The 15312-nt window shown below is 38.0% G+C and overlaps 1 protein-coding gene across 10 annotated transcripts in view; it reads left to right on the forward strand.

Annotated features, from left to right (window-relative positions):
- The window catches only part of USP33 (ubiquitin specific peptidase 33), a 53660-nt gene that overhangs the window by 33111 nt on the left and 5237 nt on the right, over positions 1 to 15312 (forward strand). For 6 of the 10 annotated variants that reach the window (XM_070592005.1, XM_070592002.1, XM_070592009.1 and 3 more), the window contains 9 exons: positions 791 to 963; positions 1065 to 1159; positions 2027 to 2060; positions 3892 to 3937; positions 4382 to 4562; positions 5261 to 5387; positions 6276 to 6445; positions 7593 to 7674; positions 8946 to 9054. In XM_070592005.1, coding sequence (XP_070448106.1) covers positions 791 to 963; positions 1065 to 1159; positions 2027 to 2060; positions 3892 to 3937; positions 4382 to 4562; positions 5261 to 5387; positions 6276 to 6445; positions 7593 to 7674; positions 8946 to 9054 — 1017 coding nt within the window. The remainder of the gene's footprint in view (positions 1 to 790; positions 964 to 1064; positions 1160 to 2026; positions 2061 to 3891; positions 3938 to 4381; positions 4563 to 5260; positions 5388 to 6275; positions 6446 to 7592; positions 7675 to 8945; positions 9055 to 15312) is intronic. The other 4 variants (XM_070592007.1, XM_070592004.1, XM_070592012.1 and 1 more) reach the window with 1 other exon arrangement.

Raw genomic sequence — 15312 nt, forward strand, 5'->3', positions numbered from 1 at the left:
GTGTGGGATGCCACTTCAGCATGGCCTTATGAGCAGTACTAGGTCCTCACTCAGGGTCTGAACTGGTGAAACCCCAGGCCACCGAAGCAGAGCACGGGAACCCAACCATTTGGCCACAGGGCCAGCCCCTCCGAATATTTTAATGGATTTATCCTGAAATGTTTTCAGCTATTTAAAAATTACATGCTAGGGGGCCAGCCGCATGGTGTTGTGGTTAAGTTGGTGTGCTCCACTTCGGTGGCCTGCGGTTCACCAGTTTGGATCCTGGGTGTGGACCTAGACACCACTCATCAAGCCATGCTGAGGCAGCATCCCACATACAAAATAGAGGAAGGTTAGCACAGATATGAGCTCAGGGCCAATCTTCCTCAAGCAAAAAGAGGATGATTAGCAACAGGCCCAGGGCCAGTCTCCCCCCACCCCCCAAATTGCATTCTAGGTTTTACGTCTTTATTTAAAAACTATCGTGAGAGGTCATTTCCAAAAATAAATGCATTTGTGCTTAAGAGTTTGGGTCTAAAGCTACAGTGGCTGGATGCGAGGTACTTCTCTATGCCACTGGCTCCTCAACTAACGTTAGTAGTTACCTCGTAAGGTTTATGTGAAGATTCAATTGAGAACAGCACCTGGTACAGATCAAGTGTTTTTGCTATTGTTATTTGTATAGATGCAGTTTTTTTGTTTTTTGCTTATTATAACTTGCTTTGGTCTTTGCAGTCTAAAATCTGTCCTCATAAATGTTTGTGTTGGATTATTTTCATCTCATTGTTAAAACACTGAACAATTTTAGGTGTCCGTAACCCTTGAGACCTTTCAAGATCTGTCCTTGCCAATTCCTGGCAAGGAAGACCTTGCTAAGCTGCACTCATCGAGTCATCCCACTTCTATAGTCAAAGCAGGATCATGTGGCGAAGCGTATGCTCCACAAGGGTGGATCGCTTTTTTCATGGAATATGTGAAGAGGTATGTGTGTATTTTCTTTGTATTAATTGGTTGTTAAAAACTGCTGTTTCTGCTATACTGGCAGAACACTTCCTTTTCTTTTTCTATCAATAATGTTTCAGGTTTGTTGTCTCATGTGTCCCTAGCTGGTTTTGGGGTCCAATAGTAACCTTGCAAGATTGTCTTGCTGCCTTCTTCGCCAGAGATGAACTAAAAGGTAAGAAATATGACACAGTTTTCATTTTATGGCTAAATTGTTGTGAATGATCTAGAATACTTGTGGGACTAAATATAAAATGTATTCATAAAAGCTAAGTTTTAAGACAGCTTAAATAGTACTTGCCCATATTGCCACAGTGCCAGTATCTACCATGGCAATATAAATATAAATACCACAAATCATAGCTTGAAACAATTTATACAAATTCCTACAGTACAAGACAATGTGATATATGAAGAGTCTTAAAACTGCTCTGGATTGGGGCTGACTTGGTGACATAGTGGTTAAGTTGGTGTGCTCTGCCTTGGTGGCCCGGGGTTCACAGGTTTAGATCCTGGGCATGGACCTACACTGCTCATCAAGCCATGCTGTGGTGGCATCCCACATACAAAGTAGAGGAAGATTGGCATGGATGTTAGCTCAGGGACCATCGTCCTTAAAAAAAAAAAAAAAAAGAAAAAACTTCTCTGGATTCAAAGAAGGGAAAATTCAAGCAATATGAGAGACTTATTTCTGTATCTGGACTACTCTGTGAGTTCCTCCATAATATTTAAGATCCTTCACTGTTTTCGTGTGTACAGCACTTTGCTTGGATGTATAATTAGCTGTCAGTAAATTTTGTTGAGTTAGTCGATGGAAAGGATGTTATTTGAGATAGACCTTCAAGGTTGAAAAGAGAGAGGTGAAGGTTGTTTTAGGCAAAATAAACATCCTGAGCTGACTGTTGAGCAGAGACTGAAAAATGTGAGCCTTGTGTTACTGTGCTGCAGGGTCAGCATGTGGCAAACTCAAAGAATTGCAGAGCCAAGAGAAAATAACTTGTTTTTAATTTGAGAGGAATGACCAGATCTGTTCTATTTTCAGGTGACAATATGTACAGTTGTGAAAAATGCAAAAAGTAAGTTATTGACGATACTTTTAATTGCGTGTTTTGTGTTTTAATGATATTTTTCTTGGTTACCTGGATTGGGCATGTGGAGTTAATTTTCCACTTTATTTAGAAAAATAAAAACCAGTAAGATTTGTCCTAATAAAAATAAAGACACTGATGAGGCTGGCCTGGTGGTGTTGTGGTTGAGTTCATGCAGTCCGCTTCAGCAGCCTGGGGTTCGCAGGTGTGGATCCCAGGCGCAGACCTACCATGGCTCATCAAACCATGCTGTGGTGGCATCCCACATAAAATAGAGGACGATTGGCATAGATGTTGGCTCAGTGACAGCCTTCCTCAAGCAAAAAGAGGAAGACCTGCAACAGATGTTAGCTCAGGGCCAATCGTCCTCACAAAAAAGAAAAAGAGACTGGTTGTTCTGTAAAACAAATTTGAAGTAAAAATTTAACATATTTAATAGGCTTATCTAAGATATGAAAGTGTGTTTTGAGATATATAGTAAGTATATAAGTTTTGGTAAGCAACTTCTAGCAAATAAAACTTTTTATGTAAAAAGTATGTAATTTTGCATAAATCATTTTCCAAATATGTTATAAAAAATACACTAGGATATATATAACATACATTTTCATTACATGGGTTTTGTCATCATAAATAAGGCAATATTCTCTTCTGGATTACCATGTTAATAGGCTAGACTCAGGAAGTGAAAGTGACTATAAAGGTACATAGTTTCAAAAATGGGTAAAATTCAGAAATGTTATATCAACTTTGATGTTACCTACTGTATGGTGGCAGAATAGAAAGATAGTTAAGAAAAGTCTGATTTTGTTTCATGATATCTACTACTAGCTAGCTGCCTTTTTCTATTTTGTAATAAATTCAGGCTTTAAAAGCCTTAAAGGCTTCTTGGTGGTAAGTTAGAAAAGAAAAGTAATTGGAGAATTGAAGGCAAATATGTTTGAAGTAGAGTAAACTGGAAAATTTTTCTGAATCTCTGAAATAAAAAAAATAATAGCTTCCTAGTAAGATCTAGAGTCTTCATAATACAAACTTCTGGCTGTTGGCAGTAACCCTAAGGAACTGTTGACCTGCAGCTGTTAGTAGTCTTCATGGCCAAAAGGAATGGTATATTGTAAGGATGAAAAACTGCCTTGTACTTTGTAGAAGGAAATACACCTCTAGTGAATTGAAAAGTATTCATCATCAGTTTGTCCTCGAAGCCTGTAGCTGCTGGCTGAAGAGGGAGTTGGCCTGGAGGTGGACCCTTCCTCGAAAAGCAACGCTGGCAAGGAAAAAGATAATAGTGAAGATGGAAGAGAACCTTGCATGTGACCCGAAATCCACAGTAGAAATCTGTCGTTTATATTAATATTGATTATTAATTGTTAACCATCCTTTATTTATCTCAAGTTATTTGTTTCTACATTTAAGAGTAAAGGTGATAATATATTGACCTGACCAACCAATTCTATAAAATGGGGATTTTATTTTACCCAGTTTTACTTGATATTTGGATATTATAAAGGCATGGCTAGGCCATGGATGGTAGCACATTTGTTTAAAAAAATTAGTTTTCATCAAAGAATTACACAACTCCCTAAGTGTTTATGACTGCTATCTTAGTTGAAATAATGTTTTTACAAGGTACTGCAATGTTTTATTCATATATACTTTTAAATGGGTAGCATATAATTCAGTAGCGAGCATTTTTTTGTCTGATACCTTTTGTCTCTGCATTTTCTAAAAGATTTTGCTGTATATTTGAAAATACTACAGTTTTTGTAGACTCATATGGGAAGTGGGTTTATTTAAATTGTTTTCTCTTGTTCCCCCTTAGGTTGAGGAATGGAGTAAAGTTTTGTAAAGTACAAAAGTTTCCTGAGGTATGAGCTTTATTATAATTCAGTTTATTTTATGTGGTAGGAACGTAAACCATTAACGTAACACAATGTGGTAAATTCTTCAGCATGGTTGAAGAATGGAGTGGTTCTCTTGACTAGTTGCTATGTATACTCTATCAGGATTATCCATTTTTAAAATACTGAGTTACGTACCAAGTAAGTGCACTTACAGTAAAACTGTTGAACACAGTTTAATCAGACATTGTAGGATCTTGCAGGTGACAGATAAAATTAGAGAAGCCAGTAGTTGTGAACTTAGGAAGTAGCATGTTTCACCTTTTCCACATTTTAATATCTGGAATCAGGTTATCATAATTGCAGGACAGTGTTTAAACCTTGACGCTTTAGAGTCTGTTAAATATATACATTGAATCATCTAAGATATCAAACAATAGAATTTTAAGTAATCTTACCTTTCTCTCTCAGATTTTATGCATTCATCTTAAAAGATTCAGACATGAACTGATGTTTTCCACCAAAATCAATACCCATGTTTCATTTCCACTGGAAGGTCTGGATCTTCAGCCATTTCTTGCTAAAGATAGTCCAGCTCAAATTGTTACCTATGATCTTCTGTCAGTCATTTGTCATCATGGAACTGCAAGTAGTACGTATACAGTTTGACGTATGTTCTTAGATTAAAAAAAAGTAAACATCTGAATTGATCTCTTAAATAAGACCTGATCAACAAAAGAAAAAAATGTAAAGATGGATTTTTATTTTATTTTTATTATTAAAAACATGTTAGTAAATTGAATAAGTTTACTCTTAACTTTGAAATACTGGAAATTATATTTTGTATAAAGTTAAATAATAAGGACTTTAACATGACCATTTTTATCCTGGGTTTTTTAAGATTACATTTTATGTCCTTATTTTCATTTCCTCAAGTGGTGGTGGTAAGACTACATACTGGGAAAAAAATAGAAGCATAGTTCTTGCTATATCTCAGTTTCCCTAGGAACTGGGGATACAAAAAGTACTTTATCAGGGCCGGCCTGGTGGCATAGTGGTTAAGTTCGTGTTCTCTGCTTCAGTGACGCGGGGTTCACAGGTTCGGCTCCTGGGTGAGGACCTAGCAGTGCTTGTCAAGCCACACTGTGGTGGCATCCCACATAAAATGGAAGATTGGCACAGATGTTAGCTCAGCGACAGTCTTCATCAAGTAAAAAGAGGAAGATTGGCAACAGAAGTTAGCTCAGGGCCAATCTTCCTCACACACACATGGAAAAAGTACTTTGTTTTCCATTCTTGTGTTTCTGTTGTATTACAGAAATGATTTAAATTTTTTCCACTGAAATTCAGGTGGACACTATATTGCCTACTGCCGAAACAATTTAAATAACCTCTGGTATGAATTTGATGATCAAAGTGTCACTGAAGTTTCCGAATCTACTGTACAAAATGCTGAAGCTTATGTTCTTTTCTACAGGTAAGGAAGTAACTCACAGATAGGCTATTTTGACAAATATGAGAGAACATCTCACTTTGGGGTTATTATTGACTTCGAAGACTTTCAAAATTGATTGCTGAGTAAAGATTAGAAATTATTTTGCTCTCATTTCATTATGCGAGTAAAATAAAGTGAAAGGTTGCATGCAGAGTGATCCTTTGTTAAGAAAATGTTAATTCTTTTAGTTGAAGGGCAAAGGAATATATTTGGTTTCAGAAAGATTGGTTTTAATAAAAAAACAGGCACTGACAGTAGAAATTAAGTACCCAATTTTCTCCTAAAATAGCTAATAAAGTATTACTATAAAAATAAATCTTCAGTATTTTTCAGTATCTTTTAAAAGATCAAGTGCTAGCTACTGAAAGAGCAAAAAAGATTAGCTATTTAGATTGATCTTATTAACAAATATTTGAATGCCTACTGTGTTCTAGTGGTTATGTGGATACCAGTAGTTAAGATACAGTAATGTGGGCCAGCCCCGGTGGCCTAGTGGTTAAGTTTGGTGCACTGTGGTTCAACGGTCCGGGTTTGGTCCCTGAGCATGGACCTACACCAGTTGTCTGTCAGTGGCCATGCTATGGTGGTGGCCCACATACAAAACAGAGAAAGATTTGCAACAGATGGTAACTCAGAGTGAATCTTCCACAGCAAAAAAAAAAAAAAAAAAAAAGTACGGTATTGCCTCTAGGGATGTGTAGTGTTGTTGGGGGTGATACAAAGCATATTTCTCTTGAATAATTCCCAAGACCTAATAAGATTCACAGTATTAATGTGTATGCTAAGTCTAATAAGGAATAGGAAAAATGCACTTACTGGTCTAATGGAGTAAAATGCATATTGAATTTAATGAATTATTGTCCCTAATAGGAAGAGCAGTGAAGAGGCACAAAAAGAGAGGCGAAGGATATCGAATTTGTTGAACATAATGGAACCAAGTCTCCTTCAGTTTTATATTTCTCGACAGTGGCTAAATAAATTTAAGACCTTTGCTGAACCTGGACCTATTTCAAATAATGATTTTCTCTGTATTCATGGAGGTAAGAAATTCTTTAATGGGAAATAATGGTAGGACTTGGCTATTAAATAACTTACAAATTAGGAAAGAGCCAAGAATTTTCCTCTTCCACTTATTTTTCATTTCCCCGTCTTCAGTCCAGCTTAAATGTGTTTAATTTGCTTTGGTTTCAGAAATTGGCTTTTTCTTCGAATTATAGGCAGTTTATAGCTTCTTCGTAGAGCAGAGATTTATTGAGTCCCTGTGCTAGAGCCAGAGAATACCAAAGACACTATTTCTGTTCTCAGAGCTCTGATTTGGTAGTAGAGACAGGTAGATAAACAGCCAATTACAATGTGGTGAGCACTTCTGTTACACTCATTTTTCTCAGCCAAGAGGCATTCAGCTACCAACTGTATTCATGGCTCTTATCCCTTTTGTCTACGTGAATAACTGGCCCTTTTTCTAAGTATGAAAATGTACTTGGAATTTAACAAAAAACCTCATATGGTTATTTGCTAAGTATAGTTTAATACCTTGTGATTGGCTATGTTAGCCTTTGTTCCCATGATAATAACACCTTAGTGTGACACCTTGATTAAATTTCATGGTTGAAGACTCGATATTCTCGTTAATTAATTATTTTTGCAGTGAAACCACAAGAGATAGTAGGAATATCCTGTATTGGATTTAGAAACCTCAACCTTGAAATAGTTCTCTAGGTGAATTTTTCTCTCATTATTTCCCTACTTGAACTACTAACATAAGGCTCTTTCTGTTCTGAGTCTCCCCATAAATCTTTTATGGCGTTTATCTGTGCCTGCCCTTTATTGCAGTTACTTATATAAGTGCTTCATTTCTTCTCCAGCTCATAAGCTCCATGAAGGAAAGATTGTCTCTTACTTAGCTCTGATTTCCCCCAATACACACTCAAGGCTTGGTAAAGATTTACATGAGTTAAATACTTGAAGATCTTGGTTAACTGATTTTTCCCTATTTCAAGAAATATGTTCATCTTTAGGAACATAATCTCCAAAAACTGCTTATACTTACTTAATTTTTAATCTTTTTGGGAGGGGGCTTTAAGAATAATGATTGAAAAATGATTAATTAGTTAAAAAATGAGTTTAACCTTTAAAAGTAATATAAAGGAATTTAAGAATGAGACAGACCCATCTAAACTTTTTTAGGTGTTCCTCCACGAAAAGCTAGTTATATTGAAGACCTGGTTTTGATGCTGCCTCAGAACATTTGGGATAACCTATATAGCAGGTTTGTTCTTTAAATCAGACAATATGATATTGTGAAAATCAGTTTGTCAGACTCATTAAAAGAGGATTGCATTATTGCCTATGTGCTCCTTGTGCTGTATGTTGCTCCATAAGCTTGGAGAATATCTCCTCGTTCTGTCATGTGTTCCCCCTGAAGTGTGAGTAGGAAGACTTTGTAGCTAGTGTGGTCCTTGTCTAGATAATTAATTCTAATTTTTATGTTCTGAATACCTGTATTTGTAAAAGTGTGTGTGATGTTTAACTCTTAAACTTTAGTGTTTAAAATTTTATTTTGTAACATTTCACACGTAATTTCCTTATTATGTTTTCCTTAGGTAAATATTGTAGATAATTCATTCTGTGAATTCTTGAGTGACCAGGGGAAGCCTCACCATTAAAACTTAAGACTTTGGCTGTGTGTAACTAAGATTTATATGTTATATGCTAATTTTCGTGTGTGTGTGTGTGTGTGAGGATGATTGACCCTGAGCTAACATCTGTTGCCAGTCATCCTCTTTTTGCTTGAGGAAGATTCACCCTGAGCTAACACTTGTGCCAATCCTCTTCTGTTATGTGTGTGGGTTGCCACCACAGCATGGCTTGATGAGCAATGTGTAGGTCTGCACCCAGGATCCGAACCTGTGAACCCCAGGCTGCTGAAGTGGAGTGCACAAACTTAACAACTATGCCACAGGGCCGGCCCCTGTCATATGCTAATTTTTAAAAGCCATTTCTTTTACTTTGTTGTTGTTGCTTTGAACATACTATATAGCAGAAGTAGCTATAAGCTAAAGATGAAATATAGATAAAACAGGTTCATCAATAAACTCATCAAGTCATTGACCTTGATAACCATGAAATCAAGTGCTTCGATTGATTTTTTTTTTTTTGGTGAGGAAGATTCACCCTGAGGTAACATCTGTTGCCAGTCTTCCTCTTTTTGCTTGAGGAAGATTAGCCCTGAGCTAACATCTGTTCCAGTCTTCCTCTATTTTGTATGTGGGACTCCGCCACATCATGGCTGATGAGTGGAGTAGGTCTGTGCTCAGGATCCAAACCTGTGAACCCAGGCCACCGAGGCAGAGCATGCAGAACTTTAACCACTTGGCCACAGGGCTGGCCCCAATTAGTTGATTTTTATATTAGTTTAAATATGACTGAGAATTTTCCTGGGAGGATTTATTCTCTACTAGGGATGTAGCCGTTGACCAAAAGTTGGAGACGTCAGCCCTCTTCAGGATTGTCCTAATTATTAAATTCTTCATGCTTTAGGTATGGAGGAGGACCAGCTGTCAACCATTTGTACATTTGTCACACTTGCCAAATTGAGGCGGAGAAAATTGAAAAAAGAAGAAAAACTGAATTGGAAATTTTTATTCGGGTAAAAAAAGTGATGTTTTTCAGATTGTAAATGTGATCTAGGATAAAGATAAAGAACTAACAATTAGCAGAACTATGTTATGTTAATGAAATGAATGTGTGAAAGAGATGTAATAGATTTTATGTGTTCTGGGTACATAACAGAGTCCCCAGGCAGGTCACTACGATTCTAGTGAGTTAAGTTCTCCTCTTGTGGGCCTTTGTTTTCGTGGATTCGTAATAAATTTTGTTTTATGGATTGGCACTGGCAAGAAATCTCCTTATTGAAATGGTGAATTATAAGTTTCCTTAAGTTAGTGTTTTTCTTTTGAAGATTTTATTTTTCCTTTTTCTCCCAAAGCCCCCCAGTACATAGTTGTGTAGTTTTAGTTGTGGGTCCTTCTAGTTGTGGCATGTGGGACGCCGCCTCAGCATGGCTTGATGAGCGGTGCCATGTCCACGCCCAGGATTCAAACCAGCGAAACCCTGGGCCACCGAAGCAGAGCACGCAAACTTAACCACTCGGCCACGGGGCCGGCCCCAAGTTAGTGTTTTTCTGAAAGCATCTACTCAGACTACCTTCTCTACTTCCACTTCCATCTCTTTGTCAAATATAATACTATTTTGGGGACCTCTGTACTTATAAATATACCCAGTTTCCACAGAGTGAGTATATTATAAAGCATTCCATGATTGCAAGCAACAAGAAGTCTGGTCACAGAATCAATAAGAAGAACTGAGCAACCAGGTTTTATGGAGAAGGACTAGTACAGTTCCGTTTATCTGGGTACTAAGAAGTGTCTCTTAAAGTGCTGCTGTCAGTAACACAGCTCACCTATTCATTTATGATCCGACTTACCAGTAGAGAATCCTAGTAGAGTCTGGTACCTAAGAGGCATGTTCATTTATAATCCTGCTGAGACTAGATTGGTGGAGGGATAATTCTGTAAGAGAAAACTAAGATTCTTTCACTAAAAGGGGGAGAAGTTATTGAGCAGACAGAATAGATGAACAGTACTTTCTTTCCATGTTGTGACTGCCCACCGCACCCACACATCTGTGTAGATTTAGGGGTTTTTTTTTGTGCCCGTGCCTAAAGTAAAGAAATTTTCACGTCCACAGGAAGATATAACAGGTAGGAATTTATTTATTGTGCTTGGGCCTCATTTGTTTCCTAAATCTAAGGAGGCAGATTTTAGTTGAATATAAAAAATAGTTCATTCCATGAAAGCTTAAGTAAATGGCTAATGACTATATCCATTAGGGTTTTATCAACAGAAGCCATTCTAAGTATTTTCAGTAGAATATGAGTACAGGCAGTGAAAGACTTAAACAGTTACTTAAAGGACTGGGCAGAGAAGGAATTGCTGACTTTCAGGAGATGAACTTGGGTAGGCTGGCATGCTAAAGGTAGGAATGGGGGCAGTGGCCCAGAGCAGGGTTTCAGAGCCCAGGCAGGGTAAAGAGAGCTTCTGTGTAGTGGTGTGGGTTCAGTCAAGGGTGTTGGAGCCCAGGCAAGATGAGAATGGATGCCCGTGTTGACTGGGGATTGGTGGGTGAGGGGGCGCAGCATAGTGGCAGTGATAGAATTGAGGGATTGGTTCCATATGTAGAACTGATCGAATAATAAGTATAGTGAGAGCCAGGTGTCTCACTGGCAGATAAGGGAGTTACAGATATGGGAAAGCAGAAGACTAAAATGGACTCTGTGTTATTAGATTGAAGTTGTAGGTATCTTTGTGAACTCATGGTGATAGATACATACATACATAGATATAGAGGTATAAATGTGTGCATGTGTGTGTACACATATATAGAAACAAATGATGTACATATATTAATTCCCTAACTCTGTCACTAAAACGGGCCTGAGAGTAATGATAACTCCAGTAGGATTGAGCATACCTGGCTCTCATCAGATTTTGGTTTCTAAACATCTTTCTCCACTAAAAGGAACCAGCCCTCCTTGGAGAAATGGCTGCTTCCAGGGCCAGGGCAGGGGAATTACAAGATGAGCCTGGAACTTCTTACTGTGCCAGATATTAAAGTTCTTGAAGAATGATGGTAACATGTCAAAAGTACACAGAAGCCAGCTTGAAAGGACTCCTACTTGCTAAATTTGGGACAATTTGAGCTTCAAAATAAATTATAGTAACATTATAACCCATTAAATAAAATAGAAGATGTTGCGTCCGTACTGATATAAATAAATAAGGGAATAAATTGAAAGGTTGATGAGGAATGGAATATTAACATAGTTTCAACTTATTCCCGACAAAATACTTATTAATTACAAAGAGGAAGGACTAAGCAGAGAAGCCTGGCACCACCTTAATGAACTTATTAAGTGAACATCAGTAGAAATGGAGTAAATCAAAACCACATGCCAAGATGGGATACAGTGAGAAGAATACAGCATCACTTGCTCGGTACACAGAATTTCAAATGAGGAAAGTCAGACAAACCAGAATTGGGGGACATTTTATAAAACAACTGATCTGTAGTCTTCAAAATTGTCGGGGTCATGAAAGAAGGAAAGACTGAGGAGACTGCTAAATTAAAGGAAATACGAAGTTATATGCAACAACGGATTTTTAAGTGGATCCTTTGGCTATAAATAGCATTATTGTATCGATTAGAAAAACTTGGTGGAATCTGAGGGTTAGATGCTAGTATTATATTAATGTTAATTTCCAGATATTTATCATTTGTGTTAATTGTGTAGGAGGAAGTCCTTATATGTATGAAATATACACCAAGAGGTTTGGAGGAAAAGAACATCTATTTAGCAACTTAACTCTGAAATGGTCTAGGAAGAGAAAATTTCCTTGTACTATACTGTAGTTTTCCTGTAAGTTTGAGATCGTTTTAAAGTTAAAAAATTGAAAATTGCAGAAAGCCTCTGGAAATTATCTATGCTGTTTGCCACTGGTGATTCTCAAGAGAATGCTCAGAAACCTGATAGACCTCTAATCTCAAGACCCTGGTGGGTTATTCTGAGGATGGTCAGAAGACACAAGGTGCTGTTGTTAAAGCTGTTAGCTGCCTGTGAAACCAAGTGAGGGATTCTTGGGAAGATGCTTGCAAGTGGTGGCAAAACCTATTTGCACCATCTATAGATGCCTCCGGCCTGCCCACAGCTGCCACCAGAGGGAGGAAAATGTTTCTCTTTGTCTTGTTCCTTCCATAAATTGCATATCTCATTGGTAGTGCCTTATCTGGAGCACTACTGGCAAGGGATCGTGGAAAAGGTAGTCTTGTCTTCGTAGAAGAAGGTGTAAGAATGAATGGAAATGATGCATGAACAGATAATACAGTTCAGCCTGCCCTCTTGTCATCTCAGCATCCATATGCATTCCTGCATCTAAGCAACAACAGTAGCAACATTTCTGCCTAAAATGATGCAACTGCCTCACATGCTCATACATGCAGCATATACCTTTTTCCTAAACTTGGGAGACCAAAGTCCCATTAGTCATTATATCCATTTCTGGGTGATGGTCATTCACCTTTAGTTTAGCCAGTTCAGTCACAATCTCCCTTTTATATTCTGTAATATAAAGAATAAACTATAAGATTAACCACCAACAACATACCTTACGTGAAATAGTAGAGGAATGAAAGGAAAAATAAATTGGTAATTTTTTACAAATTTGGTAAATATTTACAAATATGTACATGGGACAGAGAAGAAATATGTGTCTACAGCTGGTGACTACCCATTCCATATTCCTTGTTTTCTCAGTCAGCACTTCAGCTGGTTATATTTGTGTTTACCTGGTAAACTAACCCAGAGCTTCATTCCTAAGAGTCAGCTCTTTGTAGTCTTGCCTGTGTTAGATTTCTCTCGCTATTAGCTTTTTTTTTTTTGAGGAAGATTAGCCCTGAGCTAACATCTGCTGCCAATCCTCCTCTTTTTGCTGAGGAAGACTGGCCCTGAGCTAACATCCGTGCCCATCTTCCTCTACTTTATATGTGGGATGCCTACCACAGCATGGCATGCCAAACGGTGCCACGTCTGCACCCGGGATCCAAACCAGCGAACCCTGGGCCACCGAAGCGGAACGTGGGAACTTAACTGTTGTGCCACTGGGCTGGCCCTAGTATTTCCATGTTTTAATCCTTGTGAATTGATCTTATTTGTGAATTTGACTTTGACAAAAGGGTCTTTGGGTATGTAATTAAGTTAAGGATCTTGAGATCATCCTGGATTATCTGCATGGACCCTAAATCCACTGATAAGTGTTCTTATAAAGAGATTCACAGAAGAGAGATACGTAGAGAGAAGAGGTGAAAGCCCTGTGAAGCTAGGAGGCAGAGGTTGGAGTATCTAGCCACAAAGCAGAAGCTTGAAGAGGCAAGGAACAGGAAGCATGGTCCTGCCTACACCTTGATTTTGGACTTGTGGTCTCCAGAACTTTGAGAGAACATCTGGTTTCAGCTACCAAGATTGTGGTTTGTTACAGCAGCCCTCTGAAACTGATGCAGTGGATATCATCTGGTTTTCAGGCATAATCTTGCTCCTGTTGTGTAGCAGTCATTTTATTGCCCTTTATATAGCCAATACTGTAACCCCCTCTTTGCCTCTTGGTTCAGTGACATGAGGAACCCAAAATGGCCAGAGGAGCGTCTCAACTTTCAGTCCAGTAAAATTATTGTTGTGTCCCTTTGGAAGCTAATAGCTCCAAACTAGTAGAGGCCAAAGTTGTGGTGATGAGAAGCAAAGCTTTTGTGTCAGTAGGTAGTGATAGATAAGTTCTTCTACTTCCTTTACCTGGTACCTAGCCTCGTGTATTCTGGTTATGGGGAAAACAGCACCATATATTGGTTTCTAGTTTGGAGCATATACCACATCATATATGGACAGTGCCAACCCCACAGAGTTTTGCCACCCAGGCACAAAAACTGAGTCCTCAATAGGACAGCAGCTTTTAGGTATGCCACATGGTAAGGTCAGTGAATCCTGTGGATATGAGCCCCTTTCTTCATTTATTTTGTGTAAAATGAGTTCCATAGTCAAAAGTAGCATGGAATATCATCTCAGCAAATGATACATTCAATAAGACCAAGAATGGCAGTACTGGGAGAAACATTCTGAGTTAGGAAGGTAGACCCAAATCCAGTGTAAGTTCTAGGTATTTCTAAAGCACGTGTCATCAGAGGACTTATGTCCAGATTATATAAAGAATTCATAAAACTCAAGAAGACAAATATTCCAATTTAAAAGTAAGCAAAAGATTAAAATCTTTTTAATCTTTTAAAGACGTTATCTTTAAGATATGACTAATCACATGAAAAGATACAGTATCAGTAGTCATTAGGAAAATGCAAATTAAAACTATGAGATACCGTTACACACTTCCTAGAATGGTTAAAATAAAGAGGGAGACAATATCAAATGCTGACAAGAATGCTGAGCAACTAGAATTCTCATGAACGTCACTGATGGGAATGCAAAATGTTACATACCTAATGACAAACAGTTTAGCAGTTTCTTGTGGGTTAAACAAACGTGACTCAGCAATCTCACTCCTAGGTATTGACTCCAGAGAGAGGTGAAAACTAGGTTCACAAAAACCTGTACACAAATCTTTATAGCAGTATTGCTTGTAATTGTCCCAAACTGGAAATAATTGAAATGCCCATCACCTGGCAAATGGATAAACAAAATGTGGTATATTTATACAATGGAATACTACTCAGCAATAAAAAAAGATTGGATTACTGATGCGTGCAACAGTTCCGTTTATATGAAATGTCTAAAAAATGAAAACCTACAGAGACAAAGTAGATCAGTGGTTTTCTGGGACTGAGAGGAGGGGATTGATTGCAGACTGTTGCAAGGGAGCTTTTTGGGTGTCAGCAGTGTTCTAAACTGGATTGTGGTGGTAGTTGCACAACTCTGACTTTACTGAAAATTACTGAAAACTAGCATTGGGTGGGTTATACCTTAATAAAGCTATTTTTTTAAGTGCAAATCTATGATTATTCTATAATGTTAGGGTTTTTTGTCTTATTCCACACCCCTCCCCCCCTTTTTGGGTAACAAAGCAATGTGTTAGTATAAAAAATAACACTGGAGTACAAAAATAGATGCCCATGGTGGACTGGAAATTAAGTCTAGTTTCTGAAAAATTGAAAAAGCAGATAAGATCAGATTAAGAAGCAAACCAAAGGCCAGAGGAAATGACTGCACAGGCTTCAAGCTTGGAAGTGGCAGATACCAGTAGTGACCTCAGCATTCGGCCCCTGCATTGTCCAAGGCAGCAAGCATGAAGTC

Source organism: Equus przewalskii, chromosome 24 (genome assembly GCF_037783145.1).
Source record: "Equus przewalskii isolate Varuska chromosome 24, EquPr2, whole genome shotgun sequence".
Classification (NCBI taxonomy): Eukaryota; Metazoa; Chordata; class Mammalia; order Perissodactyla; family Equidae; genus Equus; species Equus przewalskii.